We start from the raw sequence: 23,795 nt of genomic DNA, 5'->3' as shown, positions 1-23,795 counted from the left end.
ATAACTAGGATAACCAGGAAGAGGGGGCATAGGTCTCTCATGAGTCACAGTAACGGCCAAAATATTTGAGGACCCCACCGCATCCTGAAAAAGACCGGGTAATGACCATAAAGAGCCATTCCCATTCCAGCAATTGACAAGAAGAGAAGGGGGCTTCTTCTTGTCAGACTGTTGTCGGAACCGTCAAACTTCTTTGGAGGTTGTCCTCTCTACCCAACCAGTAGGAGGAGAATCACGAACCACTGCTCTAAGATTCCTAATAATAGCCCATTTCCCAGCATGCCTAACATCTGTCACAATTTCCCAAGTATGTTTGAGTTTTGTAACCTGTGCCTTAGTAAGATCTTCATCCAAATAAATTTTAGAGGGGAGAGAAAACAACTTTCTCTTCGCTCTAAGGGCATGAAGCCTATCTGAAAAAGAAAAAAACTGATGAAAAGGGTGTCCCCTATACCAAACCAGCATCTATCCAAGGTAATATTCAAGATACCAAGTTGATTAGAGAGAGGCATGTCCAGCAGCAACAGGGTCGGAAGTCGGTGTAAGACCACAAACACAAAAGTTGAGCTCGTGTGCACACCTCACCCGCTCGTCGTCAATCTTGCCTTGGACAATCTTGTCTATACTCAACCTAGGGGTAGTAGTATCTGTATTGGTACAAAGAGAAGCCCATGATTTCACCTTCTATTCAGTTTCTATAATCAGAGAAGAGTGAATTGTTGCCATTTCAGTCTGTTGTGATAAATTACTCATGTTTACTGCATAGCTAGAAAATCTTTTGGGTCTTTTGCTCTCTTTGAAGGTTCCAGATGGTGCAACAAAGTCTTGTACTTCCTCTACAGTCTTAATAGCCCAAAGTGGTCTTTTCTTGGGATTTTGAGTTTCCTCAAAATTAAGGTTTTGAATCTGGCCTTCAATTTCTTCAATGTTCTCCTTTTGAAACTCAAGATCGTGATTTTCTTCAAAACTAGGTATATGTGAAGGATCTTCAGAACTTAAGGCTCTTTTGAATGCTAAATCTTCTTTAAATATTACATCCCTACCAAGTTCAATGTTTTTCTGACCAAGTATGTAAACTCTAGATGCTTTGGAAGTTTCACTGTACCTAACAAAAATGCCTTTCCTTCCTGAAGGTTCTAGCTTGGTTCTCTTTTCTTTTGGAACATGTATGTATGTAGGGCACCAAAATATCCTAAGATGACTTATATTTGGCTTAACCTTAGAAAAGACTTTTTCAGGAGTTTTATCTCTAAGGTGGGAGTGAGGACTTACGTTTTGAATATAGACAGTAGTACATGAGGTTTTTGCCCAAAGCTAAAATTCTAAATTTTGATCAAGTATCATAGCTCTTGTTGCTTCTATTATTGTCTTATTCTTCCTTTCTGCTACCCCATTTTGTTGAGGATTATAAGGAACAGTATACTCCCTCTTAATTCCTACTTCTTTACAAAAATCTTTAAACAAATCTGAAGTATATTCCCCTCCATTATCAGACCTAAGAGTTTTAATTTTATGTCTTGATAGGTTTTCTGTTAAGATTTTGAATTCTTTAAAATTTTTAATGATTTCTTCTGGTTCTTTACATTTCAAGAAGTAAATCCATGTCTTCCTAGAGAAGTCATCCATAAGGAGTACGTAGTACAAAAATCCTCCGAGAGAAGGAATAGACATAGGTGCACATAAATCTAAGTGGATTAATTCTAAAACATTGTTAGTTTTTCTAGTGTTATATTGAAATGGACTTTTGGAGTTCCTACCTAGTGCACATCCTTTGCATATGCTTGAATGATCTTTGTCCAACTTAGGTAAACCAGTAAACATCTTCTCCATAGTTGATAAGGCTTTGAAGTTTAGGTGCCCTAACCTTCTATGCCGCACTTTGTTTATATCAGCAGCTTTATGGATTACGGCTTGAATAGGTTCTATAATTAATTCACACAAGTATCCCTTTCTTTGACCAATCAACTTTGATTTCTTAAATGAAGAGTTATTAGACCAAGTCATTACTTTACCGTCCATGAATGCAACCTTATGTCCATCATCTTCAAGTGTTGTAACAAAGATTAGATTCCTCTTGATTCCTGGTACATAGAGTATCTTTTGAGATGAAGAGAAATACCTGACTTTAGTTTCAAGGTGCAGTTCCCAATTCCTTTAACAGAATGAGTGGAATTATCACCTATGGTAACTTCATCGTTAACTTCTTTTGATATTGAATCTAGTACTTCTTTACTGTAATGTGTCAAGATGATCCACTATCAATTACCCATGCTTTGCTTGATACTTCATTTGATAGCGTTGAATACAATACACATTTCTCAGGATCATAATTTTCCTCTTTCCTAGTAATGTTTGTATAATTTACTTGTTTTGTAGTGTCTGGGCAATTTGCTTTATAGTGTCCAAATTTTTCACATTTAAAGCATTTTACTTTGGATAAATCTCTCTTAGATTTGACAGCTCTTTGATGAGCCTTCTTCTTCTTTAATTGTTTCTTCTTACCTTTGTAAGAATTTGTGTTGAGAACATGAAGTTCTTCATCTTCAGTTTTCAATTTTCCTCCTTTCTTGAGTTGCCTAGATTCTTCTTGAAGGCAATCTCCTTTAAGTCTATTGAAGTCTAGAAGTTTGTCTCTAGCACTTACTCCTTGTGAGAATGTTTCCCATGAATCCGGTAAACTATCTATAGCCATAAGTGATAGATCTTTGTCTTAAATTATGGTCCCTATACTTGCAAGTTCATCTCTTAGACTAGCCACCCTTAGGAAGTATGAATTCATAGATTCTCCCTTCCTTATCTTTATATGATTTAGTTGTCGTTTTAGTGCAAGGGTTCTAGTTGCATTGTTAACCTCATATGCATTTAATAGTGCACTCATCGTATTAAATGTTGTCTGATGTTTCGTTAGCATAGGTACTATTTCATTTTTAACTCCATCTGATATGTGATTTTCATGGCTTTCCTGTTTCCTTTAATCCGGATAGTTTTATGAGGATCAGCATTAGGTTGTTTGGATTCCTTATCAACAAACTGTATTACATCATTGTCTTCAAGAGTCGTCATAATTCCGAATTTCCAAGCGAAAAGGTATTCTTTTCCATCAAACCTATCTTCAGGTTTGATTGCGCTGGCCATTAAAGGTAGAAGGATGTTGCTAAATATTTTTAAATCTGATTGTCAATTTGCAGAGCCTAGGTTCGACAAATTGGCTCTGATACCAAGTAAGTTTTCTATAAATTCTGATGTAAGAATACTGATATATTACCTTCAACCTTGCTGGGAATGGTCCTTAGATATTCTAGACAAAATATTAATTGTTCTTGGAGAATGGTGAATAATTCTGGAAATCGTTTTATTCCTGATATAAAATCACTTAAGGTAGTAATGCTAGAAGAGTAAACTTGTTTTCAAATGTGTGTCTTCTATCCACATACTTGCCTCTATAATAAACCCAAGGGGCATGTCCTTAGAAAGGACATGACCCTTTCCAAGTCGGCCCTTCATAAAACACCTTCTCCTCTACATATCGGCAGTCTTAACCATGAACTAATAGTTAAATGTTAATTAACTACAATAGTCAAATACAAGGCATATAAGTATGCCTAGCAAATCGGCGATTTGTTCTAGGGAGATATATTTATCATGAGGCTCTCTAAAAGAACTTACATGCATTTTAGATCTGTCTAATCTGAAAAATCAGATCATTAATATGATCAAGTTATCAGGATTTAATATATAGGTCATTTTAGTCTTCAAATGACTAAGGTCATCCATGTGACCCTGGTAATGTTACTTAGCTTCTCGGTGCTCCTACACCACTATCCACTTTATAAGTGTGAATGGTTTTGCAATTGAATACTCCATCTACTTCTAACAATGATTTGGGAAAAAAATGCAAATGGGATGTGAGTTTTGGAATTTAGGCTACTTCTAACTCTAACAATGCAAAAGACTATTGAAAATGAGATGAAACTAAACTAATCCTTTACTTGCCAACTCAATTATGCTATGGAGGGTGCTATCTTCTAAGGGTGCATGTATGATTTTCAAAGTACTTGTGCTCATCAAAACCATACACTCTGCAAATCAATACACATCAAATGATTGAAATTGAAGTTCTTGCAATAGAGTTCAATCTAACCTTGCAATCAACAAGTACCAAAAGGTATGAACACTATTTTGTCATGATTCACCAATAATAGTATTTTTCATTTAACATTTCAACTACTTAACAACTTCTACTCAACATAAGCAAATCCTATTGTAAGGAAAACATGAAACACACCAAAACATCACAAATATTCACAATGAAATCAACAATGAATTTGGAATTATTTTGGCACTATTTTGACAACAGTTTTACTAGATCTCTCTTACAAATGATTTGAGAAAGTCTTACATAGAGGCATCAGGTACAATGGATAGCTCAGATTGATTTAAGATTAACGGCCCTGATTAATCTGAATAACCCTGATTAGAGTTTGTTACAACAACTTCTTACAAGCACTTTTTCAATCACTTGCACACCGCATCACGATAACCATAACCATTACTGGTAAGTAAAATACATGACATGTAGCTGCTCAAAAAAACCATACATCAACTTTTTCAACCACCTAGTCAAATAAGTGATGAACGCACCAAACCGTAAATAAGATATCTGTTGTATTTTTTAAGAGAATGACTCAACAAAGATGACTTCTAGAGCACTCAACTCAAAAAAATAAAAATTCCTAGCTATGTTTTTTACACACAACTCAAAAAAAGATGACCAAAATTTGGCTAGCACACGCCACCAAGACTATTTAGAAACAATTGCTCCATTCAATTTGGAAGTAACTCATAAATACGAAATGATTAAACAACACACTCTACCACAGTCATCACACCAAACGTTCCGCCTTAATTTATTTAAGGAGATACAATTCAATGCATCGATACCTAGATATAAAGTAGGTGCCTCAAGAATTAATCGCACAAGGACTATAGAAGCAGTTCATATGTAACTTAGCAACCATATTTAAATAGAAGTCAAAAGAAGTCAATCAACTGATGACATGGCACACAAAATAGACAAGCAGCCAACTTAAGCATACATCCAACCAGGCCAAGCAAACACCTAAGCAGCTAACAAATAGACAACCAAGCAACCAAAATTTTCAACCAGACAACCAAGCAGCTCAACCAGACAACTAAGCGGCTCAACCAAGTAACAAACCAGATCAACTACACAACCAACCAGCTTGAGCAACTCGGGCAGATAACCAGGCAGCTCAATCCAATTTTCTATTAATTCGAGCAATCCTCTGAGACTTACATGACCTTGATCATCAACCTTTGACATCAATGACAACATATTCAACATTTGAATACTGAGGAGGTGTTCAGAACAGAAAGAGTAGGTGCTCTTAAAGAAGTGGTTGGTATCTCCTTAGGCTTGGTGTCATTAAATACTGTAATCAAATTGATTCGTAAGGGTAGATTAGGACAATAGACCCTTACAAAATTTGTCACCGTGATTTTTCTGATTTTTGGTTTTCCACACATTTCTTGTGCATTGGCTTCATTAGGTGGTTGCATTCTTTTCAGTTTCCAATTTCAAGTGTTGTTAAACTCATCAAAAGTTTTAATTTGTTAAGAACAATAAATTCACATCTTCTACTAATTCACCCCCACTCTGACTAGAAGAACTGTGTTCTGCAGAAAACAAATGGAAGACATTTTTCCAAGATTAGGATCCCCGTGATGCAACAATCTAGAAGTCAAAGTTGAGTGGAATAAAAACAAATGAATATGCATTCAAAATAAGGATACCCTTTTCGAAGATGTTGTAGAGAACAAATAATAGGACTTGCCAATGATGTCACTATCCTGTTAATACATCTACAGAAGTAGATATCAAGAGCGTGTAAATTTTCAAATCAATGGATCCCATTTACATTTGTCACCTAAAGGAGAGTACTGATATCTTTGGCACTTATCTGCATGTTGAAGATCTATTTAAAGAGATTGCTATAAACTACAAGTAATCTCAAATACCCTAGTTATTCCAATAGTGTTTTCTTTACTCTTTCAAGTTCTCTTCAACTTCTTTTTTATGACTTAAAAGTTTGTGTGATCTGGGTTCTTTCATCAATATTTTATTTGATAAAATATGCATAAGTTATTTTTTGTTGTTATTTCACTTAAAATTCTATAACTCCTCCCCAGTAATCATGGTATTCAAGATCACAGAAAAGCTGTAATAACAAATATCATGCTATATCAAGCAAATTCTTGTTTAAAAAAAAGCTCATACCTTTTGTATACAACCTTCAAACCCCTCCATTCAATAAAATTACAGAGTTTGGGTCCTCTGCTAAGAATCACTCCACTAAGTTCACGAATTACCTAGACAGAAAATTCAACATTTCAAAAACACAGCAAACAAAATAAAAATATATATGCCCACATAAACTAAAACCTTGGGAATAGAAGCAAGATGTTTCAATTGAAAATGTATTTGATATTTTATGCATAGAAGTTATCATGCTACCTTTGTCCTCTCCTTTTGAGAATAAGGAGAATACCACTTTGTCAATCTCACTTTGCCTTGCCGGCTAAATAGAAGCACAAACTGAATCTGAAAAAAACAGAAATATGTACTGCCCTGTAAGTTTCCCAAGATGCCAGAAAAGGTGAAAATCTTATAGGATACAGTACACACAAAAAAAAGTGTCAACTATTGGTGGTCTGATCAAATATGTGTTCATTTTTTTTCAATATTCCCTAGCCAACTTGAGTAAAAAATAATAAAAACAACAATAAAGAAAAAATCTTTAAATGAAAATGAGAGAATGTTACTTTCCCTATAAAACCATACTCAAGGTTGTAAATGCATTAGGCATTCACATCATTATGCAGAAGCAGACATAATTCAGTATGAAAGCCTTTGGCCTATGAGGCATTGTCTTTTTACCCAGACCATTCAATGATTAACAGTGATTGTAACTTTTCTTATAGGCAGCTTAGAAGACCAGCTAATCTTAGAGCTCGCTCTAAAATCCTTCACTGCAGCCTAAAACCAACTTCCTCACTTCTTCCAAGTGATCTTTGACTTTGAATGTTTGAAGCTCTATTGCCAGTTAAGCTATAGGTATGAGGTTTAGGTCATTTGTTAACTCAGTGTCAAATGTCAAATAGATTAGAGTATAGTAGATTTAAGGTTTGTCCAATCTACTGTTGCTCAAATCTACAGGTATCTGGTTTGGAGTTTAGAGTTCAGTTAGAAAATTGAAGATATTCAAGCTGATGCTACTACTGGTAAGGAACTAGTGCTGGAAGGCTTATTGTCAAGGCAAGTAAAGATGCTTTTGGCATCAGTACTCATGTAAAGACGATGTTAATTCACATGACCTTTTAAAGGATTTGAAAAGCATACGGTAACTTTTTGCGCTGGGCAATTAAGTCTCCTTTGTAATACAAATGAAACTAGTCAAAAATTAATTATGGCAAACTACTTATTTCTGCTCCTGCTCCTACCTCAGCTCCTTTGCCTCCTCCAACCTTCACACCTCTCCCTCCATCTTCTTGTGTTGTCTCTTCTAATAAACAACCAATGCCTTTTCCCTCATCATTAGGAACTCAACCCCAAATTGTTCCAGAAATTCCTAGCACTGTAGCAACATTGCACACCCTGTCACCATGCAAGGATATACCATATGAATAGCCAAACCCAGGGTTCCAAGCTGAAGAAGAGAAGCCTCAAGAAACTCCTGAAAGTGTCCAGATTCAAGAGACCTCACCAGATAGAACCATTATATCTTTCAGGCTTGGTGGTGATGCAGTTGATGACATCAGGAAATTGTCTTGTGAAGAATTCCTTATTGATCAAAATTTTATAAAATCTAAGGAATTTTGCAACTTCTGTGTTTAGAGTTGTGAGTGAAGAGTATGGAATGAATATGGTATAATGAATCCAAACTCACAAAAAAACCAAGGAGATGAAAGCAAAAGTAAAGGAGAATCAGCTGGAGCATCCATCACTTCTTTCTTAAGACAAAGAATCTTCTGACATGCCAGCAAGCGTGTGACTATTACCATGTCTAATAACATCAAGAATTGTAAGTGCAAACATAATCTGGCCAAGATAAAAATCAAATGAATGGGAGAACAGGTGAATAATGAAATGAGCCAGATGTTACAGTGAAAGCTTTTGGATTAGATTGTGTTAAGACTTTTTCATCAACATTTCGAATCACACTACGTGATCCATCATCAGAATGAACGACAGAAAGAGATGCAAAACAATGTTGGATCACTTGCTGTCTTTCATCCTGATGATGGATCGCGTAGTGTGATTCAAAACATTAATGAAAAAATCTTAACACAATCTAATCCAGAAGCTTTCACTGTAATTATAATGGCTTGTGGAAATTTGATCTCTATGAGCATGATGTCTTATAGCAATATAAGTGCTGAAGAAGCTGTTTGAATCAAAAAGAATATAAATGTAATGAACTGAAATACAAAATGCAAAATAACAAAGTACACAAAAACTTATCTGGGAAAACCCTCCACTTGAGGATGAAAAACCAAGCCACAAATAAATAGATCCTTTATTGAGTTCTTCAGCTAATTACAATAATCTCTTGCTCATGGTTGAATACTCTAATGAGTCAATCAATAAGCTTTACTAACTTACACAGTGATTAATCATCAAAGAAACATAGGTATCTCACAAATACAACTGCAACATGAAAGACTTGCAAAAATATATCGATCTTATGCAGGTCGTATATACAGTAAAAATCTTTTGGGAATAGAACTTATGTAATTCCTCTCACAGATATACGAAAAAATCAGAGAACGAGTTTCAAGATGTGGTCACCAAAGCGTTTGATATAACCCTCCAATATGTCGTCAATCATTCTTTTTACTTCACATGCTCATCTTAGACAGACTCTCCAAGAATTGAAAGGGCATCATGCAGGCATGAAGAGACATCCATCCTCATAGAAACCAAAGTTATCAATTCATTTACAGTAGAATAATTACATGAACCGACAGCAGCATGTGTATCCACATTGGTTATTGAACACAAGCCACCTCAGATGACAAGAACCACAAAGCCAAATCATTACATTCATGATGCCATGTCATTCTAACTTAGCAGTGAAGAAAGTAATACTAATATATCAGAGAAACAAAGATAGTTGAACACCTCAACCACAATAAGAAGCCCACAAAGACTCTTAGCTGGGTGATATTAATCAATTAAGGGTGTCATTTCACTTAAGATAGAATAGAGTACAATAATAAATATCTCTGAGAAAAGAAACAGCTCTCGAGGATACAATAACAGAGAAAAGCATCATAACAAGAGCTCAAACCAAACACAAATGATCACAGCTCTGTTGACAAGTGGGCTAATACAGATATATGGATGTTTCCATTTATGGCAACACTATTGTCAATGAAGGTTGCATGAAGTAAAGGAAAAGTTGATGAAGAAATTGTCTAAGTATCACATGGAATAACTGTCAGCAGAGCAACAGTTTTAGTCAGCGAGCTTCACTGGAAGCAGATATATCCACAATTTTGGAATCTGGCATAATGGACTTTGTATATACTATACCTGTGTTCGCTAATGTTAGTATGTCAGTTGGAATGAGTTTTGGATGAAAAATATGAAGGCGGTTTGATATCGCAGATTCAGGATATAAGGCATAGAATAGATAATTGAGCTAAGGAATTGAATTGTCTTGAGGATTCAAGAACTTGGCAATGTGGGGACAACATCCTAGATGTTTACCATCACCTAGCAGATTGCGATAAAAAGTTTTGAGACAGGTAACATGTTTTGTTATTCAGGCGGGACTGGACAGAGTAAATGAAGAGGGTATATAAGATGAGCTTTTTGGTTATATGAAGACATACATGATTACACTATGCTATGATTATGTTATGCGAGCTTTATGTATGTTGGTATATGTATGGCTGGATGGTCGAATGAGATAAGATGGTATATGGGCATGATTAGATGCAAGGAACACACAACGACTAATCAGATATTGAACATATTAGTATAGTCAGTTTTGGTACAGTATTTATATCTCTTATATAGATTATAATAAACATATGAGCAGTGAGCTCCTTTTGTAATACAACTCCTAATAGGGTTGAGGCCTCTAACAAGGTCTAGTCCCCTAACAAGGATGAATGTAATAAAATATATGCAATAGACTCCTAATAGGGTGTTTTTTTATTAGTACATCATTTTGTGGTACCATCCCCACTGAGGTTTTCCCTTGGTCAGATTTCCCTAGTTAACAAAATATGGTGTTATGAGTTTCTTTGTGATATGCACTTTACTTTTCAATTATTTATTAATGCAAGTGTATGGTTAATTGGTGAAATCCAAAGTTGGATAAAAAGTGTTGGAATATTGATTCCCCCCCCACTTAGTTTTCCCTGTTTCTAACAATTGGTATCAAAGCACAATTACTCAAAAGAACTTTAACAACTTGAGGAAGATCACAATGGATTCGGTAGACTTGCAAAGTAACTCCGAAGCAGTACTTGAGGAATTAAATTAGGCAAATGATGAGAAGGAAAGATTGAAGATTAAGCTCAGGGATGGACATGATTATATCAAGAAGCTTAAAGATCAGATAGAAACTTTAAGATTCAAAAAAAAAGAGTTAGTTGAGAAGATCAAGGATTCAAATCTGGTTGGAAAATTAAAAAAGAGAATCAAGCACTTAAGCATTAACTTGAAGTTATTACGATAATAGATAATCATCTATTATTAGTTAATGGTAATATATTGTATATATTTAGTTAGCATTAGTTAGCTGTGCCTTTTTTAGCTTTCTTTCAACTAGAATAGAATGTTTATATTCTTTACGATCATTTCCTAAGGAAACGTCATTTCATTCTTTTGTATATAATGACCTCTCGGTCTCTATTAATAATAAGCAAGTATTTTATCAATTACTTCATAATATGGTATCAGAGCTAATACTTCAAAAAAAAATTGAAAATTTTATAATTTCTTTGTGAAATTATCTGCTACAAAAAATTTCAAAATTTTTTTGAGATTTTTCAAAAGCCCATTTAGGGGTTTCTATTTCTATGAGAAATTTGTACCTAAACACATTGCAAATCATTTTATTTTTCAGTACCTAACTAGGGTTTCTTTCGAAGAGTAGGTTTGTACTCCACGATTTCACAACTCGCATCTACTAAATTTTCTGTTGCTCATGCAGGCTAGGGTTTTTTGTGCAAAAATTGTGTGGTTTGGTCATGTGGAAATCTAAACTCTCTAGTCGCATTTTCAGACCATTGTTTGGCCGCCATTTTTCACAAACCATCTCTGGTCTCGTTTTGTTGCAAATCATTTTTTGGTTTGGCTGGCATTTTCAGACACCAAAGCAAGAAATGACCAGAGACCATCTATCATCTACCACAAAACATCATTTTTTTTGACCTACAAACACCATATTTCTACAACTTTGACTATTCATGGCCGCCAGCTAGGGTTTTGCTCAAAACCCTAAATTTTGAGATCGAATATTTATTTTGATTTTAGATCCTTGGTGGGTTTTTTGAGAGCTCAACTAGGTTGTCATCAGATTTTCTAGGTGCCCCAATTTTTGTGCCTCAATTTTTGAGCCAGCAGATCCAAAAACCGACAACATATTCCTTCTAGATTTTTTGAGCTCTCTTCTGGGTCACTCTCCAAATTTTCTGTCTTATGTTTTTTGCCTCGAAGAATGTGCCTTCACAGATTTTGTAATGTGCCCTCTTTAGTACAACATGGCATTGTTCGTGGATTTGCCTATTACAGACTCTCGTAGGCAAATGGGAGTGATGAGAGAGTCATTTCAACATTTATTTGGTATTTGGATGGCTTATAATGCTCTTGGAGATATTATTTTATTTATATTTTATCATATGGGGCCTACATGCTATAATTCTAAGTTGAGTTGCACTTTTTATTTTATAAAGTTATTTAATTATAAAAGTGCATTATAATGAGATTTTATAATGGATGCTTCTAGAAGTTCTTAGTAACTTCTTAGAAAAGTGAATAAATAGAGGGCTTGGCCTCTCATTTGCATATACGGTATTTGGTAACTCAACTACATCTTCTATGAGCATTTGTGGAGCTTGATAGTCTGCAAATATTCAGCATAATCCTTGAGAACAATACCTCTCAAGAGATTGCATAACTAAAGAAGTGAAAGACCTTCTGAAGAGTTGCACAATGGAAGTGGTACTCAGCCATTTCATGTTGATCTTCATTGGTATATTCAGTTTGGACAGAGATTTGATTGAGAGTTTGATTTTTTTTAAAAGCAGTTCGAAAAAGCAAATTGGAAAAAGCAAAGCAGAAGGAGCAGCATTGAAGAAAATTATTACAGCCATCTACAACCAGGTTCCTTTGTTAGTATTGCTTTTTAGGTGTTATAAGTTTCAGCTGTAGGTGTGCATTATACCAACATTATCATTTTTGTAATCTATGTAAATGCCAAAAGCCTTGGCCATATTTCATGAGCATTGTATTAGAAATTTCATTGCAATTAAGAAGATAATAGTTGCTGGTGTCATTTAAGCAATTCAATATCATTATTTATCAGCTAGTTAGTTTGCATACCGACTATTTGTAAAAATGTCAATTGACTGTAGGTGTTCATTTCTCATGCTTAGATCATATATATACATTGAATATTGTCAAAATTAGTTGCACACTCATGTTAGGTCATTGTGTAGTTCATTTTGAGTCTTCTAGCACAAGATTCGCATTGATGCAAATTGAAGAGTCATTTGAAACAAATTGAAATACTATATCAGTCATATGTCCTTTGCATGTGAATTGTTTGATGAAATTCCTTGAGCTTTTATCAGCATTTTTGAGAGCAGATTTGAGGAGGGTCTTTACAGATTTTTCACATTTTTCATTGAAAACCATGCCATGGCATCTCTGACAAACATTATGCTGGAGCACGACTCAAAATTCAATGGTCAAAATTATGGCACTTGGAAGCAGTAGATCATCACCATTTTTGAATATCGGAATAGTGATCAACTTGTTATGGGTGTTACAAATCGTCTGACTGCTCCTGGTACTGAACAAGATACATGGGATCTGAATAATTGGGAGGCAGTGATGCTTCTCAAACTATCTGTGGCTAATGATCAACTCTCTCAAATTCCATCTGGCAAGACGACTACCAAGACTTGAACACATCTCAAAGGTCTTCATGAGACTTTTGACAAAAGAAGAGCTTTCTTTTTCAAAAACACTCTATTTTCTATTGTCATGGATGAGTGAACCTCGCTCCAAGCACACCTAAATAGGATTCAAGAAATCCGTGATCAGTTGCTTGCCATCAGTTGCAAGATGAAGTAAGAGGACATTTTGGTTATCACTCTTCAGAGTTTACCAAAGTTCTATTAGCATTTTATCGAGACTCAACATCACATCCTCTGGTGTTAATTTAAAGTTCATCGATCGCTGCACACTTTTGCTTCAGCGAGATCGGTGGAAACAATAGTTCGGTAGCAATTCCAACTTCACCTCCACAGAGAAAGCCTTTGCTGCTAAATCTTTACAGAAGGATAAAGGCAAGTTTCAGCAATCATGATGAAGGGTTCTCGCCTTAATACCATAAACACATAACAAAAACAAAGAAACAACAACAAATGTGAGAACAAGAATATGGACTTCTTATTATTGCCGCAAATGCGAAATTACAAAATTCACAAGTACAATATGATAACCCACATGGGCACCTTCATTATAGTAATATGCAAGACTATGCTGTAAACTACACCCACAGCTATACTAGACAATATTTGCGTCTTTCTTAAATAGGCAATTTTATGCCACCCGAGAAGGTTCTACACATTCAAACTTAATACCTAGGGCCGACAGACCCTAACAATACATATAGAGTCAGCCAAATACATCTTTGACAATTATTTTAGAAATTTCAGGTAGCGCAACTTTGGGACACCATAACTCTTGAACTGTTGCTCTGATTGTCTATTATAACCACTTTTCGGAAATGTCAGCTTGTGATCTATAGGATTGAGATAGCGTACGAGCTCTTTCATCGAGTTTTCGAACCTCATTCGGACACTCTAAGGCCTCCAATGGTGAGCTTGAAGATTTTTCTACAATTTTTTCCACCGAAAATCAGCAATAACTTCTCTGATACTTAAAGTGGAGCAATGAGATTTTTATAGTAGGCTTATAATTTTGAAATGAACCTTCATGTAGAAAATAAGAACATCCTAAACTCGTATGACAAACTTACTAAAAATAGTAAGCTCCCATAAATAGCAACCACCCTGTCTACTAGTCGTTATTAAAATAGAAAAGACTAAGAGTGATGCAAGATTGCTCTTACACCTAGGATGCTCCTACATCAAGTCGTATCAATAGAAGTCTTCTGCTCCAGCATCAGATGGCTCGTGGAAGAACATTCATTGCAACTATTGCCACAAGTATGGGCACATGAAGGTTGAATGTCGAAAACGCTTAACTGCAAAATCTAAACAATTAGGTTTGCAACCCGAAGCGAACAGTGCAAAGCACACTGAGCAAACAAAATTTGCCTTTTACGCCTTCATGGCTAAAAGACCTACAGATTCTGTCAAGTTGTCTACCTGGTACATTGATTTAGGTGCCTTTCGTCATTTCACTCTCTGCAAAGACTGGTTTACTGACAACCAACCTTATTCAGATTCGGTTATTTTTTGTGGTGCAGAAGAGTACACTGTTGTCAGCAAAGGCAACAATCAGATTCAGTCTGTTGGGAGGAATCTTATTTTCCTCGATGTGTACTATGTTCCAGGGATGGAACTAAATCTACTCTCAGTCAATCAGTTACTGCAACATTCTCCACACTTAAATGTTAGCTTCAGTTCACATTAGTGCACCATCACTGATCGGGCGACTTAGTCTACTATTGAAGTGGATCTTGAGGATCATGGTCTTTTTAGACTTACTAATTCTGGTGATTCTCGAGACTTAGCTATGGCTGCTCAACGGTCTTCTATTAGCACACTTTGGCATCAGCGATATGGGCACTTAAATGTGCATTATCTCTCTCAGCTTGCTTGAGATGAGCTTGTCCGTAGATCGCCAGAGATTCGGACTCAGCAGCTTGGAGTTTGTGATGCATGCAGCTAGCAGTTTGTGAGTTCGTTCTTGGGTCTAGGTATTTTCTGTTGTTTGTTGATGATTGTAGTAGAAAAATGTGGGTGTATTTCCTTAAAAAGAAATCACATGCATTTCTTGTATTTCAGAAGTTCAAACCTTTAGTTAAAATAGAGTCTGGGAAATCTATTATTACTCTTAGATTAGACAATGGGGGGAATTTTATTCTAATGATTTCTCTAGCTTCTTGGATACTCGTGGCATTAAACGCCAATTAACCACACCCCACACACCACAAAATAACAGTGTAGTTGAACATCGAAACTAAACAATCACCAAGATGGCTCGATCCATGCTCGAACACAAACATGTTCCAAAGAAGTTTTGGGCAAAAGCAGTCAACACTACAGTTTATCTTTTGAATTGGTCACCCACAGTGGCGTTCAAAGGTAAAAATCCGGAAGAGGCCTGGTTAGGTCGCAAGAGCAGAATCAGTCACCTGAAGGTTTTTGGCTCCCTTGCTTTTTTTGGATCCTTGATGCGTCATGCACCAAGTTCGATGCCAAGAGTCAAAAACTTGTGCTTGCTGGATAGAGTAGTCTTCACAAAGCCTACCGCCTGATCGATGTTGAGACATCTCGTCTCATCTACAGTCGTGATGTAGTCTTTGATGAGCAATGAGGACCTTTCATACATGTTTCTCCTATTCCCGATCCAACAAACCAGCCTATGAAGGCTCATGATTTGGGAGTTATGCTTCCATTAGGTCCACCTGATGAGAGGGCTCTAGGTATACCAATGATCTCTGTTTAGACACCTCCAACTTCTTTTGCAAGATCACCTCTATTTGTAGATGCTTCACCTGAGTTTGATCTAGATTCTTCTGATGAGAAACCTGATCACCAAGCATCTCCTGATACTAATGTTGGTCGTTCTCCTCTCCGTCCTAAGTGGTCGGCTCAAATACTTGTTGATCTTCATGATAATGAGCTCATAGATGGGAGAATTGCTCGAAAAAAGAGCAAACCTATAGAGTCTATTAATTTTGCTTCAATGGCCAACATTCATAGTGTGTTTGAACCTCAAACATATTCCAAGGCTAAAGAAATTCTAGAGTGGGAAAGGGCCATGACATCTGAACACCAAAGTCTACTGAAGAATAACACTTGGGTCCTTTCAGATCTTCCACCAAGGAAGAAACCCATTGGCTGCAAATGGGTTTACAAAATCAAATACAAATATGATGGTATTTTGGATAAGTACAAAGCTCATTTAGTTGCAAAGGGCTTTTCTTAGCATTAGGGCATTGATTATGAGGAGACCTTTGCTCCTACTACAAAGATATGCACCATCAAATTAGTCCTAGCCATGGCAACACAGTTTGGCTAGAAGGTCCATCAGATGGACATCAAGAGTGCTTTCCTGAATAAAGATATCCATGAAGAAATCTACGTGACGCAGCCTCCTAGTTTCAAGGTTGCTAATAAAGAACATCAAGTTCTCAGATTGGTAAAAGCTCTATATGGCTTCAAGCAGGCCCCTCGGGCATGGTACATAAAAATTGATAAGTACCTTAGTGATCGAAGCTTCCAAAGTTCTTCAGACTCAAATTTGTACATCAAGACTACTGACAATGACATCATCCTTCTGAATATTTATTCAAATGATTTGATCATCACTGGCAGTTCGACATCTTTGATTCAAGGAATCAAACTAGATTTATGCTAGTCTTTTGATATGATTGACCTTGGGCTCATGCACTATTGCCTAAGTGTTGAGGTTTGGCAACAGTCTTCTAGTATATTCATCTCTCAGACCAAATATGCCACGGCTCTATTAGACAAATTTCATATGCAGGATTGCAAGCCTACATCTACACCTATGGAGTAAGATCTCAAGTTATCCGCAAAGTTTGATTCTCCTCCCATTGATGATACTACATATAAGCAACTAGTAGGCAGCTTCATCTACCTCTCTGCTACTAAGCCTGACATCAGCTTTGTAGTCAACTACATCTCCCGCTTTATGACAGTTCGTAAGGCTGATCATTGAATGGCAGCAAAGCGTGTGCTTCATTATGTGAAGGGCACTTCAAATTATGGACTTTTGTACTCTCGAAGTTCTACTCCTAGACGTAGTGGGTTCACAAATTCAGATTGGGCAAGTTTTGTTGATGATAAAAAGTCAACTTCTAGATATGTGTTCAATTTGGGATCCAGTGCAGTCACATGGACCAATAAGAAGCAGCAGGCAATTTCTCTCTCCTCTATAGAGGTTGAATACAAAGGGACTCTTAAGGCAAGATGTGAAGCTATTTGGCTTTTTCGGATGCTTTGGGATATGCAGATGTCATCAATAGGGCCTACTACTCTATTTGTTGATAACGAAGGCATTATCAAGTTAGCCCGAAATCCATTCTTCCATGAATAAACCAAGCATGTGGATATTCACTGTCATTGCATACAACTGGTTGAAGACAGGACAATAGATTTGTTGTATGTTCCTATTATAGATCAGACTGCAGACATTCTCACCAAGCCTCTTGGTCCTGATAAGTTTGACAAATTCAGAAGACAACTTGATGTTATAGATAGATTAACCATTAAGGGAGGGTATTACTATAATAGATAATCATCTATTATTAGTTAATTGTAATCTATTGTATATATTTAGTTAGTTGTAGCATTTTTAGCTTTCTTTCAGCTAGAATAGAATGTTTCTATTCTTTACAATCGTTTTCTAAGGAAACATTGTTCCATTCTTTTGTATACAATGACCTCTCAGTCTCTATTAATAATAAGCAAGTATTTTACAAATTACTTTGTAATAGAAGTCACATCACTCAAGTTGGTCAAGGTATCAGATGAAAGCAAATTAAAGAGAGAAAAGTTCGAAGTTGATCTGGAAGGCAAAACTATTGAATGTAAGGATTTGAGCGATCAGTACAAAGGTAAAATAAGAACTTGATAGTTATAAGGAACTTGAGAAGTATAATGAAATTGTGAAAGGTGAACTTGTTCAATCTAAGTTGCGTCTTGATAAGTTGTGTTCAAGCACTAAAAAACTTGATGAGCAATTGATGTTACAAAAATCAAAAGGAGATATGACAAGTATTGGTTATGTAGAAGGAGAATGTTGTAAGGGTTCTAAGCTATTGGTTGAACATGAACCTGAACAAGAACCCAATCAGAAATCAGATTAGACTGGGGAACCAAAAGAACAGAAGGAAACATTCAAAAGCAGATGTTATGTATGTGGCAAATATAGGCACATGAAAAAGGACTGCGAAGCTAACATGGATACAAAACCTTTTACTAGATATTGTTTCAATTGTTGACTTTATGGACATAAATCACATGAATGCAAGAAACCTAATCAGAGATCCACTATGAGAACAAATGAAAGATCTAACGTGACAGCAAGAAGACCCTTGGGAGTAAGCATGTCATGTCCCCAATTTCTGCCCTTCCTTAGAGACAACATTTCTAGCAGGGTTGGTCTATTATCTGGTTCCCATAGGCCAGCAGAGCGTAGAGGGAACCAACCCAGGGGCTTTGAGAGTCATACATGAGCTTCCCAAGTAGTTTGGAGCAGTAGACAACAGTTTCCTACAATTTAGGAGGGATTCCTAATTTGTAGGGATTGACTAAGAGTGGTCTAGGAGGCATTTGGAGACCTCAGCGAACGTTTTGGAGACTTAGAGTGCATCTCCTATTTTTTAGGAGGCATTCCTATTTTTTAGGAGGAACTCCCAGTTCAGTGACAGTTCTCTCAGAGGTGCACACAGTAGGGGAGAGTCATTGGGACTCAATTTTGGTTGATTGGAGTTGTCTCCTACTTTTTAGGAGCATCCCTAGATTTTAGGGATGGACTGCCAGTTGACCCATCTTGTCCGGCATCAGTCACAGACAGGTGACAAGGTCAGATTCATGTTTGATTGGCCATTTTGGGCCTTTTGGGACCATTTGGGAAATATTTTAATATATTTAAATATTTTCCAAGTTGGTGATTAAATAAATTAAAATAAGGTTAATAATATAACCATTTTGGAGTAATAAGGGGATTCTGGCTTCAGTTGATCAGGTACACCTATGTGTTATAGCTCGTTGGAAAGGTCTCGAATTATTATACATGATTTTTACTATCTGTAGACTTTTTGGTGCCTTCAACTATGAAATTTTAATAAAGTAATGTTTTTCCTATAGCATGAACGACTTTAATTGGGAAAATGTTATTTTATTATATTTTATTTAAAGGGCAAAGTGTAATTTCCCTTTAGAGTTTGATTTACAATTGGAAGGGGATATAAGGAGATGGAGACCTAATTTCTTATTATCTTTTGCATATTGAAAAACTTGTTTTTGTGAATTGGCTCTGAGAGAGCAATTCTTCATCTGGGACGCAAACCCCAGGTTCTGGATTGGCTGGAACGTAGCCCTCAGCAGTTATTGGCATTGGATTCTTCAGACAGTGTGCGTTGCTATCAGGGATAGAGTACGCCATTCTTTATTGTGGATTCAGGTTGCAGATTTATGGTTTCAGTGTTGCAGATTGATTCTTTCAGTTGGGACGTGATCCTTGCAGTCTTAGGGCCGCCATTTGCAGTAGTTACACCCCACGTGGAATATAGGGAATGCTTAAATTCAGCCTCAGATGTATTCTTGATTCATGTTCATTATTCACCATCCAGTTTGGCATCATTGTTGGATGTAACCTCCTTGGAACTGCATTGGATTTATTATTTGGCTTTATAAATCAGAAATCTGCCTGGTACGATTTATAGCAATTTTGATTTGGCTCTATGCTCTTAATTATTTTCAGTCTCCTTTCATGTTTATTGTTCATTATTCATTACTATTGTGAAAACTATCAAAAAACACAAAACAAAAACAAAACCTTCTACAACTTCTGTCTATTCTCAAAGACCATCAAAGAAATCACAGGAAAATATAGTTTATTAATTTAAAAACTACAGCAGATCAGCAAGGGCATCCATCAGGGATCTTTCGGTGGTATCAGAGCCTTGATTCTGCCAGCCTGTTGGGATTTCGCTTTGCATGTTAGTTTTTAGCAGTACAGGGTCGACTTTTGCTTTGGAATGTTAGTTTCAGTTGGTCAGCGTGGTAGTTCATTATGGCAAAATTGTTAAGAGATATAACCCTGTGGAAAGAATGGGAACAGTCACAACAAAAATTCAAGCTTCAATTGCAGTAGTTCAATGATTCTATGTCAAGGAAATTTGAACATGCTAGTGGATCATCATCTTCTTCAAGAAAGGATCCATTGCCACTAGACAGGAAAACGGAAGTAATTAGCATACTTGAGGAGTATAATACTCTTCCTCAATATGTTAGGGAGAACTTTCATTTCAAAGATTACATTGACATGCATCCAAAAATTTGTCATAAGGTTAAGCTTGCAAAAAAGGAATACCATGCCATAGTTGATGATATGTTTTCATGTGAGAAAGAAGATTTGTGTCAACCTATCCATGTTCATAATAAAAACACCATAATGGATCAGTCACTTGCAGGGTATGCAGAAGAAAGGCATGAAGATGTGTTATCATTTGAGTTGCAGCCTATGAAAAACAAAAATATTCATCATGTGGGATTCCTAAAGAAGAAATAACTCTAGATCAGGAAGAGACACATAGCACACCATTGATTCATCAAGCTGATCACAAAATGAATCCAAGGTCTGATACCTATTCTAATTTTTGCAACAGTAGCTCTAGTCATGTGGTATCATCCATTTCACATGAAGGTAATGAGGTTGTTGAGTCTTCCTATGATGGTACTCAGGTTAAGTGTGTTGCACATGAGATTTATATTGTGGATTCAAACCACAAAGGTTTTGATTGTGTTTACCCCACCTTGGAAGATGTGAAAAAGGCTCAAGAGACGTGCAATGGATGGTCACATAGAGCTAAGAAGGCCAAGATGCTTGCTGCCCAAGCAAGACAACACTTACAAGAGGTCAAGGAAAGATGCAATCAGCTTGATAATGCAAGAAGACAAAGAGAGTCATACATTAGATCCTTATTTCTTCCAAGGGAAGAAAGTGAGGATGTTGAGCATACAAGGGAAGAGCTTCTTGAGGTAAGTCCACAAGAAGAGCATGTTGAGATGTGTGAAGAGGAAAAGAGATATGATTTAGAAAACTCAGTTTGGTCTAATTTGCATCATGAAGTTTATGACATTCCTCTTTTAAAGAGCCCCGTAAAGGCTCCAAACAATGATGATATTAGTTTCACACTTGATGGACCAGCCACAAGTGTTATTTTCAATTGTGTGGAATGAAACATTATTGATTCTGATTTGGTTAGTCATGCATCATCTACAATGGAAGGACAATTGTTAAGATTATATGAAGCATCTTGTCTTAAAGAGATGATTAGGGAGACTACGAGGCTGCTTACTAAGAAGATATTGCATTTTGATAATGTTTGGTTTGTTTGGCATACTACACCTTGGAGTTTGTTAGTAATGGAAAACATATCAGTTATGGAGATAGAGGTATGGATCAGATTTTGGGCAGCTAAGGCAGTTAATGGGACATGTTATATTCGTTTGAACACACCCCATGGACCAGCACCTTTAAAGGAGTCACCTACCTTGGAAGGAGAGGCAAGAGAAGACCGCAAAAACATTGTGGAAAGGTATGAACATACTTCTGATTTTCTAACTTTGAACAGCAATTCTCTTTCATCTCATGAGTCAAACTTTGAACCTTGGGTTGGTTACATTCAAGTTGGGGTGTTCAAGAGTGAAGTTGATCCTTCCCTACCAAGAGTTGATAATATATTAAGTTGCATACCTAGTGAACCAGCCACAAAGAGCCTGTCTTTGTTGAGAATTAGAAACATCTCTCATTCATCAATGGGTTTATCACCTCTTCCATATGATAGGGCAGCGATGTACCTTTTGATTGAAGATTCAGACTTTTTAAATATTACATTGGGCTTTCAAGATCAGAATATAAGGGACTTCGTTGGTTACAGGGTTAAACAAAACATTTACTTAACAACCTTTAATGAAGGCACACTAATTTGTGGAAATATAGGTAAAGTTGCAGCAGCTGTTTGGAGGACTTGGAAAAGTATTCAAGAAACTTTCCTTGCCAATGATTGGCTCATTTGTGAATTCCTAACAGCATTGGTTGTTGGTAGTAATTGTGGCTTCATTTGGAGTGAAGTTCTTAGTTGGTAAGATGAGGTACAGTTTCACAATAGCAACATAATGAGTATCAACATGCCGGAGGGATGTGTCAGTGCAAAGATTTGGCATCTTGGTATCAACATGTGTTGGGCATTTCTTCAGTGGATTCATGTTGAGTTGCTTCACTTTTGGTATACAAATGTTTACATCAAAGTAGCGCAGTTGTTGGGTGGAGCAACATTTCTCAGATCAATATGGGATTCAAGAATTGATAATCCTACAATGTTGGGTACAAATGACACATGTTTTGGTTTTTCTCATGATGGCATACATACTTCATCTTCGAGTTTGTCATCTACATCCATTGATATGGCAGCGGTATCCTTGTTGATTGGTGACTCCATAGTCTTCGATTCCTTATGGACTAGTGGCTGTCCAAGCTGGAATCATTTACTACTTGCCATTGACTACATCCATGATTCAGTATGAGGGCATTGAGGAGTGTTTCTTTGGGACATTTGTTGTTTGGCATTGGTATGATGACGTCTATGATATCATTCGAGTTGCTGGTCAAAATTATAGCAGCATTGTTAGGTGGTCATGTGGGTTGGAATACTGGTTAATGGGAGTTCACTTTCACACCTTGCTGGTCTGCTTCATTGTATGTATGTTTCATGGAGTGCAGTTGAGATACTTCTTCATCTCATTCAGTACATTTGGTATTTTGGTTTGGGATCCGGGCCCTGGTCTCATTGATACATTGGTGCTTCAGGGTCCTAATGAATTGCTTCACAACTTGTGGTTCACTAATATTTATATCAGAGTGATGAAGCGTCAGCATGGTAGTTTCCTTTTGAGGCAAATTTGGAATCCTGGAATCACTTGGATTTTCAGTTCAATAGTTGAGGATGTGGAAGCCAATGAAGGCTTACTAGAGTTTCCGCCTTTAGTGTTCCAGTTTGGTTCTTTTGGAGAGCAGTTCATTGAGGAGTTGACAGAGTTGGTACAGTATTTGATTGCTCTTCCTTCAGGGGGTTTTCAAGAGGTTACTTGTTTGGGTGCAGTGCAGGACAGTGTTTCTAGAAGATGGACCTACAAACCTTCTAGGATGGCTTGGGACCCTGGGATCATTCTTGGTTATGGTATGGACTTGCCTGATGTTTGTGGAGTTGGATTGACATTGCTTGAGGACAAGCAATCTTTGGGAAGGGAGGACTGTCATGTCCCCAATTTCTGCCCTTCCTTAGTGACAACATTTCTAGCAGGATTGGTCTATTATCTAGTTCCCATAGGCCAGCAGAGCGTAGAGGGATCCAACCCAGGGGCTTTGAGAGTCATGCATGAGCTTCCCAAGTAGTTGGGAGCAGTAGACAACAGTTTCCTACAATTTAGGAGGGATTCCTAATTTGTAAGGATTGACTAGGAGTGGTCTAGGAGGCATTTGGAGACCTCAGCGAACGTTTTGGAGACTTAGAGTGCATCTC

General features: G+C 36.8%; 1 protein-coding gene across 2 annotated transcripts in view; it reads right to left on the bottom strand.

Moving 5' to 3' along the window:
• LOC149568817 (AP-1 complex subunit sigma-1-like) overlaps positions 1-23,795 on the bottom strand; it is a 133,242-nt gene that overhangs the window by 36,593 nt on the left and 72,854 nt on the right. Inside the window, exons 2-3 of one of the 2 annotated variants that reach the window (XM_089821698.1) lie at positions 6,536-6,622; positions 6,299-6,390 (exon numbers count right to left, since the gene is read on the bottom strand). In XM_089821698.1, coding sequence (XP_089677824.1) covers positions 6,299-6,390; positions 6,536-6,622 — 179 coding nt within the window. The remainder of the gene's footprint in view (positions 1-6,298; positions 6,391-6,535; positions 6,623-23,795) is intronic. The other variant, XM_089821699.1, reaches the window with a different exon arrangement.

Source organism: Cupressus sempervirens, chromosome 3 (assembly GCF_028749045.1).
Source record: "Cupressus sempervirens isolate cs-2001-9-10 chromosome 3, ASM2874904v1, whole genome shotgun sequence".
Taxonomy (NCBI): Eukaryota; Viridiplantae; Streptophyta; class Pinopsida; order Cupressales; family Cupressaceae; genus Cupressus; species Cupressus sempervirens.
This window is presented reverse-complemented; position numbering and strand designations above follow the sequence as displayed.